We start from the raw sequence: 22,845 nt of genomic DNA, 5'->3' as shown, positions 1-22,845 counted from the left end.
TTTGTTGCATTATTTTCAATCAAGATTGTCTACAATTGCTGTAGTTGCATTTTGATAGGTGTAAGTATGTACTAGACCATGTCTGTGTCACCTGTTCTGCTCAAGACACTCACACAGAAAATTACCTTTTACAGCTGGCTTAAACTCCATTCAGCTGGGATCGAGATAACCAACAGACTTTTATTCAAGTGACTGTCATGGAAGAGTCAGTACTCTGATAAAGGGAGAAGGTACTCTGGGAAGCAGAAGCTGTGGGAGGAAGTGCCTGTGTAGCTGTGTTCCTGCAGATGAATTTGGAATTCAGTGACAAGAGAAGGCAGCAATCAGCAATTACACACAGGGGAAACAACAGCTCATCTTCCTCTGCTGAGCACATGCAGCATAGAACTTCTCCCCAAGGGAGCATCTTGACTGAGAATTCCCAGTTCTCTCCTTCAAATAGGCAACAGATGATTGCAATAAATCCAAAACATATGTACATACACTTACCCATTACAAGTCTGCTCATCCATTAACAAACCCCAGCCTTCCAGCCAGGAATTCATTTTCAACAGACTTTTGAAGCAGCTATCTATAATTTGCTTCCACACAACGTGTGTTTACTTTGCAAAATCAAATTCATGCTTAGAACTCAGAGCAAAACACAGAGGGCCCATGGAAAAAACTAGATGTGTATATTCTAGAGAAACAATGGAAAGCAGCTCTACAAATAAGAATTACAATGGTCTGTTTTGTGTACTGCTTGCTTAAAGCTACGTGATCATTGTAACCAAAGCTCTTTTTATTCTCAGAGGAAATAAAGATAGTTTACTGCCAGAAGAATAAAGCCAGGCACATAAATACTGATCATGCATCACAGCTATAGAAAACAGTATCTCCTCAGAGCAGATGATGATCTTCCTCATAGCTTAGTAATGCAGAAAGGCTAAATTCCAAAGGGAAAATCCCTCAAGGTTGCTTTTTTTGAGCAATTTAGAGGTTTACTATTGCTGATTACTATCTCACATTGAAAGTATGCTGGAGGAGAGAAGCAGACTACAATCAGGAGAAATCTTGGCTGCAGTTCTGCTAAAACTTGGTCAGGGATAAAAGAATAAAGCAGAATTTGTCAACTCCACTGCAGAGCGCGTTCTCATTATTCTGTTCATGGCATCCCGTTTTCACCACCTCTGCTGTAAAATATTTTGATCAAAACTATGGTTTTGGTCGATGAAGTAGGGAATAGGTCTTTCAGTGCAATTGCCTATTTGAGGCGGATTTTGTTGGCAATTGCTGAGAAAATTCCCACTTGCAGTAACAGCTGTGAACCCTGCTGAGGGCATCTGTTGGGTGGTAAATACTTGTTGGGAAGTATCTTGCTTTAAGTGGGTTTTGTTTACAAAAGAAATTCCTACGCTTTTTAACACACTGTTAAAAACATTGTGCCTCCTGTTTATTTACATATAATGTTCGATCCATGTTGTCTTTGTTCACTTGTACTGATTTTCCTCCCTACGGGGGGCTAACATATCGAAGGGCTTTTTTGATTGCCTTCAGGTTTCAATTGAGTTATAATAACAGCCTAGATACAGAAAGGTTATTCAATTAAGTATTATAAGAGACAGCTGACTTAATTTTTTCCCTTTCTAGCCAGCAAAAATAAGGAGAAACTCCACGGCAGGTAAAATTCAAATGGATGTCAGTGTAAGCAGGACCTACAAGTTTCTGCATCAGTGGCAAGAGCAGGACAGCCTGTTCTCCTTCTGTGGCTGTCATTTTTTAAGGAGTACTGTCCATCCAGAGCCCACATACTCTGCAATAAATTCCTTTGCCCTGCAGGAGTTGTTGGAGCCACGTTAATAGCTCTGGGCATGTAAAGGGATGCAAGTGTGAAACAGATGCAAGCCTCTTTCAGATTATTTTGCCAATATAAAACCCAGGAATACATGGCTCTGCAAAAGCAGAAAAAGGGGTCACAGTGGAGTATCTCTGTTAACAGCCCATCTCCAAAGCCTCTAAGGAAGTCTATACTGTCATTTGTACAGTGAGCCAGGCCTGGCTCACCAGCACTCAAGAGGTAAATAGGCAACCCAGGGTGTATCAGGCTCGAACAGCCCCAGCCTCCAGTGATGAAGGAACCCTCTAGTCTATCCTCTAATCAATATGTAGGGATATCGCCTCCTCTTCTTCTACAGAAGCTGATCCTTGACCAACAGCTGTTTAACTACGTAAGTGGCTATCAAAATTCTTGCTTAAATACCTACAGAAATGCTGTCCAGTCTAAAAAGGTTCCCAACTGCAGAGATCCCTTTTGCAGATATGTTTTAAATGGAGACTGAAGAAAAGTTTCAGCTCACACTCCTGCAGACAGAGGGAAGGACATTTGTAATACAGGCTTGCTCACATGGAAGCTGCTCATCAGATAACAAACACTTCCAATGTACATACAAAAGCAATGTCACAGTTTTTGACAACCACTTTGAAAGTTTAGGAAGAAAACAGGAGATACCACACAACTGAATTCTGCTTGCATGCACACGCAAGCTCAGTTTGAACATAAAAACATTGGTGTAAACACTCACATTCATGGACAAGTGCTACAGATTTAATGTTAAGTATGCAAGGATTTAATTTATCTTCCATTTGTAAACTAATACCTTGTGTAGTAAAATGTTTTCCAACACTTATATGAACACATAAGTTTGGAATAGCATCAGAAAAAAACAATATAATTACCAGTACTCGCTTTTTATGCAGGATCCCTCCTTTCCCTCTATTCTTCCATCAAACTACATTAGAAATCTAGGTGTTCAGCTCATGCGCTTATTAAACATGGTCCACGTATTGTTATGTAAGTTTTTTGGTGAAGATGTATTTCCTGTTCACACTTTGCTCCTCCATTCTGTGCCAGTTCTGAAATTTTTTTCCAAATACGTTTTCAGAGAGACATAATTACCATTTCAGAAATACATATGTGACATAAGAGCTCACAAAAGTAAACATTTATTTAATATCAAGTAAATCTAAGGTCCTTCTGGGTGTAACTTGCAGAGCGAAGGCCTAAATCTGTCTATGTAAGCTGAACCTCAAAAGCAAGGTAAGTCCCTTGACTCAGGCTTCTACAATCCTTAAAACAAAGTGTGAGCTGAAATTGGACCTTTGCTGTATATTGAAAAGACTAAGAAAGCAGGCACTTTAGAGAACTGACTCCACTTTTGAAAGCCTTATTGCTGTGTACAGAACCTATACATTTGCTGTCACACTAACCTTAGGAGTTTTAATGCTGAGGATTAATATACCTACACCTAAGCTCTAACTGAGCAGCTCTGTACCCATGGATATGATTGTGTCTCATACAGGTGTATTGCAGTAACACAATCACTTTGATGCTGTTAGTTTAAATTCTGGCGGTTTTTTTTCTCATTTTCTGCCTAACGTCACAGATGTGATGCACACGTGAAAGAGGACCAACTCTGTGCTTTTGCTTATCTCCTGGATCTTATGGATATGGTTGTGAGCTCACAATGTGTTAGATAAAAAGGTCTGAAGAAAACGCCACCAACATTTCAGAATAACTGCACACCGGTGACTTTTCTTAATTGTTTAAAAATAGTTACCACTTATTGGGGAAAACAGAAAACTAAAGCAAATCAGTGACAAAAATACCACAGAACTAGACTAAAAATGCAAATCAGGAGCATGTTGGCAAAACCACACCGAATGTAGAAAGGCTCCTGCTAATATGCAAGAACAGTGACATCTTGTGGGGGTTTACAGAAGCGAGTTCACAGAGGGACAGGGCAAACTAGTCTAATGTCATGTAATTAAAGGAAACTCTACTTCAGTAGTTTATTCAATACATGTACCACTAATATTTGGTAGAAATTAGGCTTTATTGCTTTTATAATGAGGAATGAAAATTAAAAAAAGCAGATAAATAGCTAGTTAGAAAAAACTTTGAAAACAAAAATGAATGGAGTGGGGTGGAGTCCAAATAGCTCTGCAGCCGTTTCCTCTGCTCTCCCAGGAAGTAGTTATATTTATCACTTAAATAATACTCATCCAAAATAATAATGGCATAAGGGAAAAGAGACCAAATGAGGAACTATATTGTAAAGGCATACAGTCAAACATAAAAATGACATCCAGATTAAGTGTTTTTTAAAAACACACACACAAATATTTAATAAACAAAGCATGAATAGTTATGTTGTACTTTTCCACTGATTAATAGACTCTGCCAAATTCATTATATGTACTTCTTGAGAAAGCAAAGTTATATCAGAATGGAAAATTAATATATCCTACTTGCCAGTACAGTATGCAAGATTTGGACCCTTCAGATTGCATGAGATCTTCAGCTGCTATAAAGTGTCATACCTCAGCCAAGATACTCGACTCTGACAGCTTACAAGCAAAAATGTTTTGATTTTTTTTGACAAGTTTGCACCCAAACTAAGTTATAAAAACATAACATTTACAACTTGGAAGATGACAGATTTTCCTACCATGATATTCATGTGTTCCTCTTATTTTCTTTTACCTGAGTAACCTAAGTAAACAGATTACAAGGCAATTTAAACATATTAGCTAATACAAGGTTTACTTGACTTCTCATATAGAAATGTACTTTGACACTATTTGCAGTTTTACAAATACAAAATGAATAGGAACTTTAAAACATGTTTACTGAGCAGCCATGTTTTGATATCTGTACAGATCAATAGGTGCTGTGGAATTATGTACAGAATGTATAATTTAATTTTTAAACAGCTTTTGTGCAACTTGTCTGTGATGTGCATTTAAAGAACTGCTGTCAACATCACACATCTGTAATTTACTGGTGCCAGAAATGGATAGTACAGAATAGGACAACAGCTCCTAAAATCATACTGTGCTATGCAGACATCAGTACATAATTGAAATAGTGCATATTAATCAATGTCTGATGAGGAATAATAGCTGCTAATACAGACACGGGCATTTACAGGTATTAGGTTTGTTACAGTAAGTATGGATGAATGACCTTTTCCATATATAAACATTAAAAGAAAGGGCTTGAATTAGGAAGTTATACAATAATAAAAGAAGGAAATTTATGTAATAAATAATAAAACTTTCAATTAAACTTGCAGAAGAGACATACAGTTGGAAAAAATCCTTTACAGTAGCAAAAGATCCTTTACAGTAGCAATGAAACCATTCAGAAACATTATGAAATCAAAGGTAAATTGGTTTTATTTTATAACCATAGCAACTGAAAGTAAAAAAAAAAAAAATCAACATGAAGAAAATTTAATTTATTTCTAATAGTTGTTAGCATACATCAGTCTTATTGTATCTGTCAGATGTTTCCTCCTCTTTTTGTCCTCTATTTATGCTATCCCTTTTGATTTTTGAAATTTTTTTTTAGTTTCTTTAGTCCAACATAAATCCATAGACACTAAAGCACAGTGAATATGCAATCTGCAGACTGGTGTGGGTGAAAAACCATAGGAATATAATCACTTTTACGAGGTAAGCTTGGAGTAACTTGGAGGAGAGAACTTGCGCTTCAAGTACTTGAGAATGTAAAGTGGAAGACAGCTTACAACAGTGATTGCTGACACTTTCCACAGGAAGGTCACAGTTGTGATAAAGGCAACATCTGTAGAAACAAAAAGGGAAAATAAGTAATGGGAACCAGTAACATGGAAACTGGAACTTCCACAATGCAAAGTCAGTAAAGGTCTTTTTATTGCTTATGCTATTGTCCGATTTAAAAAAAAAAGGGCAATAAAGCAACAAAAAGTTAACCTCAACATTTTGGTTTTGCCAATTATTTTTTTTAGACAGGAACTTCAGCGTTCCTTTATGGTCCTTACACTGTTTTGCAGCTGAAGTAATTTTTAGGGGAAACAGAATCTCAGTTTAAAAGCAAGACTCCCTCATAATAAAAAAGTAAGTCAGCTTATTTTTCTACCAGCAAGAATGATTTTTCCCCACTATAATACGAGCTCCCAACCAGAAATTTTTCTAGTTTGGATCTTTTATTTTGTATTGATTATTTTTTTTCACAACATCTACATGGACTGATTCTTAAAATCACAGAGATTACATTAGAGCCAAAAAATTTCATGGGAAAACAATGTAGTGATATTGCTATAAGCCACACTGAAAAGCTAATTGTTTGTGACAAACATTGACAAGAATGCTGACACGCCACACTTGCTAATGAATTTTTTTACCCTATTTGTGATAATTAGGTCATACTTAGTTATCACGGAAAGATCCCAGAACTCAGGTAACCCCAAGAATTTTCAAAATGTTTAAATTTTTTTTCCATTATTTACAAATGCATATATTAAATAATTTACTACTCTTGAGAGAATCTTTAAAGATCAAAACCCCAAAAAAACCAATGCAAAACTTCAAGAAAAGTTAAACTTCACCTACCTAAGAAAGCTCCAAAAGACACTCTGCCTATACCTGTTTCACAAAGAGGGGAAAATGAAAGGATAGATTTACAGAAATACAAAAAATTACGTGAAAAAAACACCAAACAGGTTAGCTACACACAAAGGAATGAAAACAATGTTAGTAGCATTAACTGGAATAGTATTGCCTTTCACATGTCAATTTGATTATTTTAAGCAGCAATTAAATCAAAACACTTTGAAAACATATATCTGAAAACATTATATTTGATCATGTTTTAAGATTGTGAAGAGATTGGCACTTTCCTTACATTCGACTTCAAGGTATAATTTACTGTATAAACAACTTGATCATGTGAATGAAAATTCACTTCAGAAAATGCAGTAAAGACATGCTTTACTGCTCCAACTTTACTCATTAAAAATACTTTGCATATTAAATTTCAATGTATAAACTTGTTATGCAGTTTTAGCCTAAGCCTGCTTAGACATACTGAAAGCCCATGTAACCTATCATAGACACCCTAATGAGGGCACTGTGTGCAGTTAACTCAGAAACATAAAAACTATTTTACTTTCATGAGTCAGAGCTGTAGAACAGTATCAAATATTTTTGCCTTACTAATTTGAGTGCCATGTCATCAAATAATTTCTTTGGAAGGAGATGATCTTTATAAGCAACATCACTGGAAAGAGTTTATTTGCCAATAAAGTCAAGCACTAGTGGTCTGGATCATTTTTCTTGATTCACGGAAGTTGTCCTGTATCTTGAACTGCAAACCATCACTTAGGTTTATGGTAAATCACATACACAAAAAAAGCTCCCTTCCCCATTTACAATGCGACAGATTAAATAAGAGTAAAGCATTAAGCAGAAGTGAGAGTAAAAGCAAGGCACTTTCTCAGATTAACACACAGTAAAATACATCTTTACAAAATCTCATGAAATTGTAGCCTTTTCAGTACCCTCAAATACAGAAAATAGAGAAGTTAAGTCCCTGGGCTGCAAGAAGCCATGCAACCATTCATAGACTCAGTTGCTTTGGCTTGTCCAGCAAACACTAGTACAAAGAGAAAAACACTTCCCTTTACGGAAAGGTTTCCAAGATGCAAAGTCCCTACAGCTTTTACACCTCTGTGAACACCATCTAAAAGTGTTTTTCACAGAACAACACCAGAAAGGATGGAAGGACTGGCTGTCCCCAGTACTACAGACTTACAAAGGTGAAGCAGCAAGTTCTGCCTTATGAAGTTTCTGGAAGTCTAGACTCAAGTGCTAGTACCTATATCTGTTCTTGCTTGTTCCTTTAATTTGTAATCTGACTGTGGAGGTTCAAAAATCAACCCAATAATCTCTATTAATGACTCTGTGCATCATTGTCAGAGTAAACAAAAGGGTTTTTGGCAAACCTGAAATAATGTAGAGTACAAGTACCAAGCCCAGCAGGGTTGTTTCTTCACTAGAACCTGACTCCTGAGAAATCTGGGAAGTAACAGAACACCTGGGACAGGCAGTGAAGAATTTACTGAATGAATAAATAACTATATGATATATATACACTACCCTAATGTTGAACACCTGGGAAATAAGAGAGTGAAAGCAGAACTATGAGACTTCTAGAAACTGCCATGCAATGCTTAATTCTGCTGTGAGAAATGACAGCTGAAGAAGGGCAACTCCTTACTCATCAGCTCTTAGAAAACAGAGAAGGAGCTATTTTCTACTCCTTGTGAAGTACAATTAAAGGTCTTCTGTATATTTCTGTAAGTTACATTTGTACAATCACATCAAGTTATTTTGTTTTTACTAAAGGGTAAGTTGATTCAATAAAAAATATGTATTAATATGTTCTTTCATCTTGAGAACTAAAAACAATCAGAACTTTGAGACACAGTATGGCATACCAAAACTTAAAGCAAAGCAGGCTTAATACAAGCTTACTATAATTATGAAACAATGGTTCCTATATAAGATATCTTTCCTGCTAGGCTGTTGCCTCACTCTCTAACAATACTTCAGGCCTTTTAGCCTTGTAAGTTCTATCTAATGAGGTTCATTTGGTCTGGTGCACCAAATAATGCACCAATTCAGAAAAAGATCCCGATTTTTTACAAATCATATCTATTTTCAATAGTGCAAATCTTAAAGGCAATTTAAGGTATGCAATTTGGACTGTCAATATTGGACCAAGGATGGAAAAGGTATGAGTGGTTTGGGTAAAGTTTATCATTTAGATTAACCATATTAGGAGGATAAAGGTTATTGAATTCTAGAAGAAAAGGATAAGAGAATATTTTAACCCAACATTAATTAGGCCTAATTTGAACTAATTTATATTTCTTATAAAGAAAACTGCATTTCAAAACATCATGTATTCTTAACTGAAAAAAAAGGAAGAGAAAAACATTATTAAAAAGATAAAAGTTATTTGCTAAAATACTTTTACTCACCAAAATATTCATTTAGAAATGCAAGAGAGGCCACATAGCAGCCAAGACTGAGGAATTCAGCCACCACCATTAACCAGTGCCATGTTCGTATGGTCAGTGCAACCATCAAGAGCTCAGTCAAGATCAGGGCAGTGAAGGAAATGGCAACGACATGAACAAATTCAGATTCAAAAAGCAGCAGGGCTCCATACATCAGAATACCACCTGGGTAGGGTGGAGAAGCACACAAGGTTGGTAACACACTCTTCAATAAAATTTCACTCTACCAGGTTTTACAACTGTACACTGAACATTTGATTGCTTATTATGAAAATCTGCCTTGCATTTTTTTTTGTAACATTGATCTTTCTAAAAGAAGGATATTTACTGTACTTCATACATGTAAAATAAGCCAGCCAAAGTAAAGTCCAAAAGAAATAAAACTATTAGAAAATTAAACACGTTTTAGTACAATATATCTAATGAACTGTTAATTAACCCCATTTTGTCGAGTGCTGCAAAATAAATGAGATATTGTTGAAAGTGTAATTACTTTTAACTGATTACGTAATTCAGATTTCTTCAACAGTACTTCTGTCATTCCATGAAAGAAAGCTACTGTGTAAATACATGCAATGTGATAAGCACTCATTAAAATTTTTTTTGATTAGCATTTCATAAAAAGCATGTCCTTTTTTAGGCGACATGCACCTATAAAAATACCAATCACGCTGTGTTTTGAATAGGCCTGGCACACTACAGGAATATCAATTTACAAGATAAACAGAAAGCAATATATATAACTGCTGCTGAAATGTTAAGCTTTGGGAATTCAACCTGCAGCTGAAAAACAATATTGCTAATAGCAGACAAAAATTTCTCAGTTCAGCAAAATTAGGACTCTCTCCTACCTTGGTAAATACTGATTAAAACCCAGATGAGGAAGGTCTTAAATGACAAAGATCTTCCCTAAGGGAAACGTGAGAGGACAGTTAAACACAACTTAAAAGAAAAAAAAATCTATTCAGCTCATATATTTTTAATAGTTCATCACTAGAGAGACTTTTTACAAGTAAAATAACCAGTATTTGAAGTGATATAGGCTAAAAAGCTTCTACTTGTTTTTATGATTCTTGAAACTTGTATAGAAATTGCACAAAGTCTAAATTTGGGAATAAGGGAGTTAAGGCCTTAAACAGAAGAGATACATTAACTTGCAAGGCTCTGGCTGGTTTTCAGAATGATAATTACAGTGAAATTAGCTTATTTTTTATATGTAAAATGTAGTCTTCAAAACCACTATAGCATTGTGTACCTACTGACCAAAACCTCAAGCAAATCTGCAGTTACCAGTAACTTCTAAATGTCAGATAAACTGCCCATTTGCTTTCACAGAATAAATTTATGACTATCACAGATTTTCAGGAAGTAATTATTACCAAATAAATTTTAAATCTTTTGATTGTGAATGTTACATATTGTAATGTATGCATAAATCAAAGAATAAATGCTGTACATTGCATTCAGTGACGGTACTGATGAAATATGTTAGAACTGAAGAGTTGAAAGGATTCACATTTTAAAGGACAAAGTGGCAAACAAAGCAACCCTTTTGCCACAAAAGAATGATCAGTCTGGAACAGGCAAGAATCAGCACTTCTTCATTGCTGTAGCAAGCCTCAAGTTCTGTGAACAGGTTTTCACAGGCAAGCTCACAGCTCTGTTTAGCAGGTGAAGGCAATGCTTTGTCAGGTTTAATCACGGGCTGAAATCTCAAAAACTTTAAAGATTCTCAAGCACAGAAAGAAAGAACCAGTGTCTCCAACAGATGAAAAATAATTACCCCAGACTAACATAGCTAATAGTTAATTTAGTGCAATTAAAAAGACAAAGACTCAGAAAAGTTTGGATTTTGTTTAACTACAGTCGGCTTCCGCACTTTTAGAAACATCTTTGAAGAATCTACTATCCCTTAAAAAGATTGCTTCTGCCTTGGATCATAAGTTTCTTAGCTGACAGCAAAGGATGAAGAAGAAGCGCTTTTCAAAAAGCTTATTAAAACAGAATCTTGGGATTTGCTTCACTTTTGTGGGTATCAAAATTATAAACATTGACTGTTTGCAAGTATGTGCAAACACACAGAAAGCAGTATCTATGGATGACTGAGCTCAGATCAGACTGAGATCAGTTATTAATATCTGTTATTTAAAAGAAGACAATTTTTGGACACATCAGTAGTAATTCCTGAATGTTAGGAAAAAATAAATCTATAAATCAATCTACCAATTAAAAATGAAAAATAAGCTGTGAAAATGTAAACATAAATAACTCCACATCAAGATTCTGGGGCCAGAGTCAAGGCTGCTCTATCAAAATACCTTCAGGTTTGAATTATTTCAATACAACCACTGGTGACTCAACAAATGTATTAATAAAAATTATTGAAACGTTTGGTAGTGTAAATTATTTTAATAGTACAGAACTTGGCATAGTTGTGCAATCTGTCTTGCTTAGGAATACCTTAAGAAAATGATTGTAAGAATTTGCAGTTTTGCACACTGGAGATTTCAGCATTAGTTTGCAGCTGAGCGCTGAGGACATTCATACCTTTGTGAGATCCTTATAAAGTTCTGGATATAGCAATGCCATTTCTGGCTTCACATCTTGATCCAATACTAGAGAGAAGACTGGAAACATAGTATAAATGGTTGCATACCTAGGTGAAAGGAAAGAAGACACATTAACACTTTTGTATGATATAATTTTTAACTGATCTACCGAGCTAAATTATTCTTTTTATGTAAGTGGAATTAAACTTGTTCTTTTTCCCAGTACTTAGCCAGCTTACCAATACAGCTTTCATATGCAACCTGCTTTTGTGGTTCTGAGAGCTGTCAGTTGTGAGAAACTACAGAGGTCTTAAACACTCAAAACCAATAACCCCCCCTTTTTTTTTCTATCACCCAAGCTTATCACCTGTTACCATACTCCCTGTGCACTTGCACTTTTATGCAACCAGTCCAAAGACCTGACATTTAAATTCATCTACAGATGGATGCATGAAAACTAAAGAAAAAAAAGAGTACTATATTCTGGACAACATGGAGAAGGTAGATGGATGAGTAAGAGTCTTAACAGCTCTGTAAATGGCTTTGGATTTTATTGTTCACATGCCAGGTGTATACTTTTCTCCGAACTTCCCTGGAACTTGGCACAACTATTTGCAAACATTTTAGAGAGGTCTACTGTTTGCCTCTGCAAAGTCTGGGGTAATCAAACCATGATTTAACTGAGATTTAACTCAGCGTCGATTTAAGTTGTTACTGTTTACGAGAATAAAAAAGCAGCTCTTAGGTCAGTAGGGACAGAGAACAGAGACAAACACAGACATACTATGCATAGCTCTCAGCTGTATAACTTGGGAAACCATATTAACAAACTGGCTGCTGCAACATGACCAAGGTGCTCCTAATCCTGCATACATTCACATGAATGGAAATCTACGTGGCAGACTTGGGCAGTGCACTCCCAGAGGAAATTTTACAGTAGCCTCAGTTCCATTTTTAACATGAAAACTTGTGATTCTCACTGAGGTTTGTACATCAATCTGTGTGACAGCTGAAGCTGGTCTGGTCTGGGAGATTTTCTCTATTGTTTTCACCCCATATGTGCACAGGTTCTACGGTATCTTCTTAAGGCTATGCAGATCCCTCTCTCCAGGGAACTGATAATGAGACTTCCCCCTCATATAGTGCATATCCAACCTAGTGTGACTTTTCTTTCTACTACCAGGTTTTGGTAGTGTACCAATGATAAATGTATGAAAAACATGGATGACACCAAGCCCATGGTATTATTTATGCAATTAATTTGCTGTACTTATTACCAGATACCATAACTGTTGCTTTGACTTACCCTACCATTAGGAATCCTTGGTACAAGGGAACAGATGCAAAATAGAAGACTGATGAAAATACAGCCTACAAAAAGCAGACAATTAATTAAGTATTTAATATAATTCTATATATAAAATACAATATAGAAAAATAACAATGCTGGTTAATTAGGTTTTTGTGACATTTAAAAGACAGGCATAGTGATTTTAACTATTTAGAAAACAAAGTTTTAAGTACCTGCATAGTTGAAATAATAAGGCCTCGGTGCATGACAAATTGACCAAGTGCTGCTGATCTTTTATAACTGTTTCGACCATGTACCATCAGCAGCCTGCCTATGTGTTTAAACTGTGTGATAGAGAAGTCAGCTGCTAGAGAAGCTTGTTTTCCCTCCTAGAACAGAAGAAAAATATTCCAAATACAAAGTCCAGTGTAAAAGATGTGTATCAAGTTTCAAAATCCTAAGCAATAACCAATTTTAAAATATAAGTTTGTTCCTACTTTGAAAATCAACCCTGCAATGAGACACAAAGGACCATTTTTCTGTGCATATTCTAAGATGCAGTGGGCTGTAACAAGTAAGTTTAATTGCTTCTTCTGCTTCTTTCAGGTAAATGCTACACAGAAGTAACTATAGTTTTTTCTCCTTTTCTTGTTTTTTGCTTTTAAAAAGATAAAGCAGAAGACATAGAAGCAAAGAAAACATTAAAGACTAAGCATTCTTATCATCTTGCATAATACTTTACTTAGAAATGACCAATTCACTGCTGTTTAAGAATAAAGCTTCTAATCACATGTTACTATGCTGCTATGTGGCACACATTTCACAATGAAACTGTTAACATTACCTTGCCTTCAATTCCAATTCCACAGTCTGCTGCTTGAATCATGCTGACATCATTTCCTCCATCACCTGGAAAATGTCACTGCAATATTCAGCTCTTCAGAGGCCTTATAGTATTTGAGAAACCCTTTATATACCTTTAAATTCTGAAAATTAATCTATGATTTATGATTAATTACTTCAGTCATCTAGACTTTTTCCTGCAGAATAGAGAAGACAACCACATCTTTCTCATGGAACGGCATTTTGTGCCACAACTACGTAACACCCAGTACCTGGCTGTTGGTAAAGAAGTCTCTCTGGTTTTGTTTCAGCTATTTCTCTGTGGTGCCACCTGCTGATTACATTTATTTTACACAGATTTTACTGTAAGGATTGTGCCAACAGTTACCTATTGCACAGGTGCGTTTCCCAGTGTGGTGCTGTAACAGTTTCACAATGTGGGCTTTCTGGGTGGGAGAACATCGGCAGCACACTACAGCAGGACACTGACAAGCCAGCTCTACAAATTCATGTTCATAATACTTCAGACAAACCTGAGGAAAAAAAGGCACTTGCATTTATTTACAGTTAAATAGTACTGCAATGTAGTCCAACACAAAAACATGGTATAAAGTTTTCTTTAATGAAGTTTTCCATGTACAACATCCAACTGGGAGACAAAAAAAGAACCAGATTCTCCTGACTGTGACTTTATTAGTTTTAAAATCAAAGAGAATATCAGTTTGAGAGCCAACATGCTTCGAGGCTAAGAGAATAGACAATTCTAAAGCATGCTGCATACAAATTCCATTCTGTTACTGTACAGGAGACTAGAAAACCAGTAACATTTGCCCATTGAATTTGCACTGAGCCATAAGCAAAAGTAGCTCTAAGGACAACTTAAACGTATGGGCAAAAACTCAAAAAAAGAGCACGAACATGCTATTACGTTACTTTCTGACCATGAACAAATAAATAATTTGACAGAAACCAAGTTTTTACCTCAAGTGAGTCCCCAGATATCACCAAGGCACAGTCATGCTTCCTCCTAAAGGCATTTAGCTCTAAGTGAGCCTCTCCTCGAGTGGCAACCTTCAATGAAAAACACTAAATTAAAAGATGGTTATATTCTTAAAAAAAACCAACAAAACAACCTGCCTAAACAGGTCAGGTTTTGAGAACTCATACTCAGAAGGCCTTGGTTCAAGTGCTTTATCCTACTGCAAGTCCAATCCCCATGAAATTTTACTACAAGACTCAAGTCTTATGGAGTGAAAAAGTAACCCTAAAACAAGGAAAATCTGTGTAGTCATCTTAAGTGGTTCCTCGCCAAAGTTTGCAAGGGGTAAAATAGTAATGAATTAATGACATTAAAATGTCTGAATTTTGAGCTGGTCTGAGTATTTTCATCCTTGCAAGATTAGAGAAAAAGAGAAAAATTTCCCAAGCAAACCTCAATTTTTAAAATTTATTAAGCAGTAAAATATGTTCTTAGAATAACATAAAGTGTTCCTATTAATTGTTTCTTCAGTTTGTGTAACCAGGCACAGATTTCAAAGGGCACATAAAGATACTCCTTAGGACTAATCCGTTTGGATCTTGCATGACTCTTGAAGGCAAGATCAAGTGGCATAATATGAATGAATTACAAAATAGATTTTTTTATTTACATAATTTTTTCAGAACCTGTGAAATGCAAAAAACCAGTCAAAGGTTATTAAATGGACTTTGGAAGGTTTTGAGCTACAAAACAGAACATGAAAAATGAAAATTATAGCCAGATTTTGAGGAGACTGGCAGGTTTGGGTGTGGTGGGTGTTTTTTTTTGTTTTGTTTTTGTTTTGGTGGCTTTTTTAGTGAGTTTTTATTTATTTATTTGTTTGTTTGTTTTGTTTTTAATATGGTTTGGTTTTTTGGTTTTGGTTTTTTCCCCCATTGATAAATATCAACATATTTTAGTGCTATCATGCAAGACGAAGTTCCAAGCACAGAATAAAACACAAGCTCTGATTACACTTTTAGTTTTGTCTCTGTCAACACTTTAATTAAATAACTTTTAAGATATATGAATCTTAATTACATTGAATGTGAAGTTTTGTCCTTGGCCCACTACTACCCAGCCAGATGGAGTTCAAAGAACCTTTCTCTCTCCAGATGCTCTCTACTACCCATAAAATTTGAGTTACATTAAAAAGCCCCTGTGAAAAAGAAAAACTCATACCCATGCCCCAATTCAGATTTTTTTTCCTTCTTTCCCACAATTAAGCATGTCAAGAGAAAGCTCATTGTCTGACAGCTGTTAGGAACACCAGACTGTGTGGGCTCAGTATAACCTTCCTTCATTGCAGAAATGAAAGGATGTCAGCACTTGTGCACACTGATGAGCAGTGATTGTCCTCTCTGTTCTACATTTCCCCTAACATAATGCTTTTTTTAAAAAAAAACTCTAAATACCTCTAGACTTACAAACTGAAGAAGCTGAGACTTCTAAGAATAAACAGTTTTGGTAAAAACAAAACACCTTTTGGAAAAAGAGTAGCAGAAAGTTTTTCTTTCTAATGTGTAACTAAAATAGAAGTGCTATAGTGCTTGACATTTTCTTACATTACTTCAGTAGTTATTTCTTTGCAACAAGTATAGCCAGCAAAATAACTGTGTATAAATGCATTTTCTAACTAATTAAAAACTTTGTGCATTTTTAGTTAACACAGTTTTATACTGATCTCTTATTACCAGTCAAGGTAATGAAAATAAAAATCTGACTCAACTAAACACATTTTGTTCAGGAAGACTTAATTTGTGGTGTTACAACATGGAAAGGTCAACAAAAATTGATCTGAAGTTTTATCAGAAGCATTAATAATTTAATTGCAAATAGTAGTCTGCAGGGCCTAATTTGACATTCTGATGCTTCAGAGGAAAATACATTTGCATGTAAATTATATTAATATAATTATTTCGGTAGGTGCAAGTGGTTCCTTTTCAACAAACAGATGCATTATGTCTGATCACACAGCATCAATCAACGTCTGGAAAATCCATTTTTGTATGGCTTCAGTCAAGCTGATGCTACACAAATAAAATGTGTAGAAGAAGATTCAGTTTACTTTTCTAACAATTATATAAACAGTCTGTTTATAACATGCACCTATATATAATGGCATAAAAAATTCTCATACCAATTTGAACTATGTCTAAATGGAAGATGTTGGTATCGCAGTTTAATTCAGGATTGAGTTAATTAAGTCTTGAGTTTAAAGAGTTCTATCAATGAAAATTATAGAACAGGCAAGAATGGCATTCAGATAGCCTAAATTTATGGACAGTGGCTCAGCACCTCACTTCACACAGAGCCCTCTGCATCACTGATCAGAGGTATCTCGCTATATCTGTTGTGAAGGGTGTAAAATGCATGTTGAACCTGGGTCACCCAAACATGGCTACAAACATTTCTATAGCACATCAACAGATCTAGAAACCAGCACCCTTAAATGCTTTGTAATTCAACAGCCCTGAATAACAACCTAAATACTACTCTCTTGACCACTATCATGACATTCAGTACAATAACCCAATAATTTTCAACAACCAGCCAACTACTAATCAAATACAGAAACATTGTTATTAGCTGTCCTTTGATGAACCAACAAAAAATTGGAACTATACTTACAGGTCTAAAAATGTGGATATCTTGAGTTCTAGAGACTAAGTGAGAACTTTTCGCAATGCAAGTTGCTGTCTCCAGTTTATCTCCTGTTAACATCCATATCTGCAAGATAATATAAAAGTTTACTCCTTTGGACATTACCTGTACTCCAAATCTAAATGACATCTCTCTTCAAACTTTCTCTGGCACCTTTTTGGATTAGATTATCCAAGAAAATATAATGATACTTCATTTCTTCAGTAAAATTAACAAACAGTTTTTACTGCAATAATATGTAAACTGTCTTTACTTTGGGCAGCTCCATTCCCCTTCCCTTCTCACAAGGGCCAGTGTCTCAATGTATATGAAGACAAACTGAAGCCCTGGGGAAGCATTAAAATCCTCTCCCTATGGCCCTGATACTACCTTGATCAGAAATGTGAGGATGCAGATGATATCTGCTGACAAAATGATGCGATACAGTCTGTGACTCTGGTGATAATCTCAGAAAACAGCAGCCAAGCAATGAGACAGCCAATTTTGGAGGGTAAGCTACAGGCCCAACACTCCAAAGAGATCCTGCCCACTGACCAGGCAGAACTGAGAAGGCAGTAAAGTGCAAGGAACAAAGTTGAAGATTCATGTGTTCTTAAAGTGTGACAGCTCCCTCAGCCCCTTAACACCAAGTAAGTTTCTTAGTAAGAGGACTAGTAAAACATCTCTTCTTGCTGACAACTAAATCACCAGTGTCAGGAAATTATTGTCATTGCATTCCAAAATTCTCCTGGTTTGCTTTGCCCCCCCTGTGCCACCCTTCCAGCAGATATTGGAGTGGCTGAAGTCCAGCACAAGCAGCATGTGCCAAGCATCCCATTGTGTCTGACTCAGTTTAACCAATGCAAAGTCAATACAACTATTTGGAGCAGAGCTTGACATCTGCTTAAACCAAAACGTATATAACCTTGCCCCCTCCCCTCAAATATCGTTCATATATTTACTTGAAACCCCCCCTCAAATAAATGCATTAATTGTATATGTGCCATTGATACTGTCTAGCAAAGCAACTCTTTTGCATGGCTTTTCATGCCATCTCTTTAACATGAACTGAACAACCCTCAAGGGCAGTTCTGAACTCTAGTTCAAACAATTCACCTTTTGATCTTTGCTGAAACTTCTCATGAGTGCCAAACCCGAAAACATTTTTGTCACACAAATCTTGTGCCAAACTCATTTAATGTCAGCAAGGACAGTTTACTGTAGACAGCCAGGGGATAAATGACTGAGACACACATACATCCATCCATTGGTAGTTTTCCTACAGAAGTAAGTTTGAAACTGATGAACCCTGTGGTAGACAAGGGAACTTTGCACACAGTGCCTTGTTTGTTTCTGCTAGTTCATGCCCAGAATGTGCTTAGGACATTTCTTACTTTGAAAGAACCTGAATATAGACAAATGTAAGTTATGTCTTGACTTTAAAAGTTAATAAATGATAACCTGTTATGTCAGCAGTATGCGTTTAGTACCTTTATTCCAGCATTCCTTAGCATCTCTAGAGTTGGTCTAACATCCGCTTGCAGCTGATCTTCTACTCCAGTGAGACACAGTAATTCCATTTCTCGCTCCAAACTCTCTACAACAGCAGCAACCTTCAGGTTTCTATCATGTATGCTTAGCTTTGCTTGGTTATATCGACTCTGCACAAACACAAAATCACTTTGAGTTTCCTATGACTCATAAAGTATACATTCAGTCTACCACTCAGTGATAGCATGGATTCATTAGGCTGGCTAAATGTTTGTCTTTAAATATCTTTAATGAAGAACAAGACTAAAAGAGCAATTTTACTTTGTACCCAATGTTATCCAAGGTTCTTCTGACAGGTCACCTCAAGAGAATGCCTTCTGAAGAACTTTTAAGAATTAGGCATCACAGCATTTAAGGAGGAAAGGCCTTATCTTTGAGCACAAGTAGGTTTTTTAGGTCATGCTGAAGCTACAGAAATAACATTACACTAGCTTCTGAGGAAAACACTGTCTAATCCCATTATAAAGCAAGCAGGACCCTAATGAATGACAAAATCTTTAACAGATTGTGGACAATACCTCAATTATCTATTTCTTAAATATGAATAGTCTTTTTTTGCAACCTTAAAAAATAAAAAAGAGGAATGTTCTCCTTGAGGTAATTAAATATGGTAAAGCACAAGATCACTTTGTCCTTTCATACCTCAAAATCTTGATACTGTTCTTCAGTAAGTGACTTTTTGGCAACAACCAGTGTGCGCAGTCCCTCTCGTGCCATATTACCACACTAAATGAACCAAAGCACAGAATAGTTATGCAAATATTCAATCATATGCTCATGTTTTATACTGTATGCTAATAGGGTGTATTTGTCCCATAATTTTAGGTGTTTCTTTAGACTCTTAAACTACCCTGGAGAAGCCAAAAACAGGATAAAAAGCAATTATACTTCAGGTCCCCCAAATGAAGTGGCTTGCTATCAGTAAGTCAACTAGACTTTCTCTCCTAGCTTAAAGAAAACTTTTTTTTAGGTTGAAGCTTTAAAATAAATTAAAACTACTTTTGAGACATGTAACAGAGCTACATTTCTTTTTCCACTGAACATATCTCTAATCAGAAAAAACATCTACACATTAAAAATAGCCATGGAATAGCATGTCTTAATGAAAAACAAGGCTCTCCAGTGCAAACACTTATTGATTTGAGCACACAAGGCTAAATAAATTAAACAACTATTTTACAATTAATTGCGCATCATTATCGCCAAAAGTAATTTTTATGACATTTTGCTAGGTCTTGAGGGAGTTTAATTTATTCATGTCCCTGAATAAATCAAACTGCCCTGCAGCAGATATTGATTCATATTGCCAATACCATTATGAACATACATGGTGTAATCATTGTATTAACATATTGGCTGTATGTAGGGTCAAAAATAAGATGATTGCTGGTACCTACTAAATACATAGTGAAAAATATTAATCAGCTTTGAAATTCAGTCACTAACTATTTTATTTGAAGTTTAATAAATGTGACCAAAAAAAATCAGTTTGGACATAGTGCTTATCAAACTCTGTAATTCATAATCATACCTCACTAGAGATTTTGATCAAACAAGGGCATTTCAGGATAAACAGCTTTATAACAGAATACTTCTCAGAAGTAATTAGGTTTTATGTGAAAGGTCAGTCAATGAAAAACAACCATCCCTGTTTCAAGTACGAACATGGCCTGCTACTACTACCACCAGCTTTGGTTCTCTTGCATGTTATTCAGGAATTAGAATTAATTTTAATCCCTTAAAACACATTTAGGATATGTGTTTCAAAATCTATTACTGCATTGCCTCAGATTTTCCTTTAAACATATCCCAATAACATATGATATATTTTAGAGTTTAAGTTTTTATAACATTTTTATTTTTGTAAATGTTGATCTTTCTTACCTCTTCTTCTAACCAATCATTGTACTGTACAATAGTGGACATGGCAACATCTGCACCCTTCATGTAAAATGTAATTTCTCCTGAAGATTCATCCTAAAATTTTACAAAAAAAATGGGGGGGGGGGGGGAGAGGGGGAGGAATACTTGTTCATACAGTCAAAACAATTACCTACCAATAACTTAATTGTCTTCTGAAGCAGTCAATGGGTTACCATTTATAAAAGACGAAGTACCATGTCAAGAAGTGGGTAAGTTTTATTATTTTATGCTAATATTAATTCTGATTTTATTGAGATATGTGTCCCCTATTTTCATGTAAGAGCACCACTTCTAACTGAAGTGGCTAACAAGCATAACAGAATCTCAGTGTCCCTAAACTAAATTTTAAAATATCACTGTTATGTCCCCTCTAACTTATATTTAGTTTCTTGGCTGGCAAATAGCATCTAACCCAAACCAGAAAACTCTGTATCTTTGAAATACCTGGTAATTAAAAATTTACTAATAACTTAGTGCAAATGCTTGTTACACGTTTTAATGATACAACATTCATTATGTATTCCATGAATCCACAGACAGGCAAATATAATCCAAATTAAGAATTTCTGAGGTATTTTCTGTTGCAGGAGTGATCTGCCAGTATTTTTTAAAAAATAAAACCCAACACCCAGAACACCCCCACAATTACCCTAACTATGATGCCCATGCGCTTGCTCTCGGAAGTGAAGGGGAAGATCTGCAGGATATAGTACGTCAGGATGTGTCCACCAGGGGTCTTCAGCTGCATTGAGGTCAGATCTCTGTTAACCAGAGTGAGACCCACACTCTCTGTCCATTGCACCAGAGCTACCTAAAAAAAGAAAGAAAAAAAAAGACTAAAGTGACATATTTAAGTGTAAAAGGTCTATTATACTGTTATATAAATTAGGCTAAAGCCAAGCAACTGTCGCTAAGGTAAAAGTCTTAACTCATCCAAGAATCTAGGAAAAAAAAAAGTGAACAGCAGAAGACTGAGTATAAAATCTTAATACATGAAATTATGTATATCCCTTGAAGACCTTACAAAAACTGTTATGAAGAATGTAAAAAACTTACTTGCACTTATTACTGAAAATGAGGTAGTTAGAATATATTGTTCAGAAATAACCATTCTCATAAATACCCCATATATACTCAACAATACATCAAGGACATCCAGTAGAAATTATGCAAAATCAGAATATAATTTCTGTATCAACAACACCATTATGTAAGTAAAAGACTTTGGGAGTATTTCCATATAAAATATTTTATTACATCTACAGTTGCATGCAAGTTGAGACAATGTAATAGGGAGTCAATAGGTAAGCAAAAAGTACCTTATTTTTAGCTTACTTTGCTCACTTGCAAAATTTTATTACTTTGTTTAAACAGTAATATAATTGAGTTCTTCTGACATCAAATAGGATGGAAACCAAGCTTACAATAGTGCATCCCACAAACCCACACGTGAAAGTCCCTTTTTCAAAATTTTGCTGGCTTGAAGTGCATGACTATAGCTTCAACATTTTTCTACATTATGCTTTAAATATCTCTCACCACCACTGTGTGATTTATTCCTTAAAAAAATTAATACTTTAGGAAAAACTGCTTTACTGATTTCACTGTTTTATATACAAGATATATTTTATACCTATTTTTTTTCTGATTAAAGAAAACTTCTCCTCCTCAACCTACTTTTATTTTTCCAAATGCTAATCATTGCTTGAAACCAGATTTTTAAATTACTAGAAAGATAACTATAATGAAATTCACACGATTTTTATAGAACCTGTATTTTAACGGATTAATAGGCTCTGCTATTTATCTCAGGTAAGATGAAAAAAATTAAAATCAAGTACTCTGATGAAAAGACACGCAAGTAGAAAAGTGCCTAGGTAAGCTCAACAGACATGATGGCCACTAAGAATTTCACGCAAAGCAAGTAAAACACCACAGCTTCTGAGAAAATTTAAAATTGCAATAAAATCCACTGTGAACCTGTAAGAAACCCTAGTAGTACCATCTGTGTAAGCATCACCAAGTGAAAATACAGTGAGATGCAGTTATGGAAGAGAATAGAACACACTTTGAAAAGCAACACTTTAAATTCTTGAAAATTACAGGAAGCCTTTTTACAGACGTTTCTTCTCCAACTGAAGT

General features: G+C 35.5%; 1 protein-coding gene across 5 annotated transcripts in view; it reads right to left on the bottom strand.

Annotated features, from left to right (window-relative positions):
• Positions 1–3,853: 3,853 nt before the first annotated feature.
• Positions 3,854–22,845, bottom strand: part of ATP9B (ATPase phospholipid transporting 9B) — a 154,174-nt gene continuing 135,182 nt past the window's right edge. For 3 of the 5 annotated variants that reach the window (XM_085051714.1, XM_085051717.1, XM_085051718.1), the window contains 15 exons: positions 21,353–21,514; positions 20,665–20,757; positions 19,423–19,506; positions 18,720–18,890; positions 17,218–17,316; positions 14,550–14,639; positions 13,957–14,101; positions 13,570–13,634; positions 12,959–13,114; positions 12,741–12,805; positions 11,433–11,541; positions 9,737–9,794; positions 8,847–9,050; positions 6,415–6,447; positions 3,854–5,626 (listed from right to left, as the gene is read on the bottom strand). In XM_085051714.1, coding sequence (XP_084907840.1) covers positions 5,490–5,626; positions 6,415–6,447; positions 8,847–9,050; positions 9,737–9,794; positions 11,433–11,541; positions 12,741–12,805; positions 12,959–13,114; positions 13,570–13,634; positions 13,957–14,101; positions 14,550–14,639; positions 17,218–17,316; positions 18,720–18,890; positions 19,423–19,506; positions 20,665–20,757; positions 21,353–21,514 — 1,671 coding nt within the window. In that variant the 3' untranslated portion in view covers positions 3,854–5,489. Of the gene's footprint in view, positions 5,627–6,414; positions 6,448–7,805; positions 7,898–8,846; positions 9,051–9,736; positions 9,795–11,432; positions 11,542–12,740; positions 12,806–12,958; positions 13,115–13,569; positions 13,635–13,956; positions 14,102–14,549; positions 14,640–17,217; positions 17,317–18,719; positions 18,891–19,422; positions 19,507–20,664; positions 20,758–21,352; positions 21,515–22,845 lie in introns of those variants that run through there. The other 2 variants (XM_085051716.1, XM_085051715.1) reach the window with 2 other exon arrangements.

This window comes from Lichenostomus cassidix, chromosome 2 (genome assembly GCF_008360975.1).
Source record: "Lichenostomus cassidix isolate B80296 chromosome 2, HeHo_3.0, whole genome shotgun sequence".
Classification (NCBI taxonomy): domain Eukaryota; kingdom Metazoa; phylum Chordata; class Aves; order Passeriformes; family Meliphagidae; genus Lichenostomus; species Lichenostomus cassidix.
This window is presented reverse-complemented; position numbering and strand designations above follow the sequence as displayed.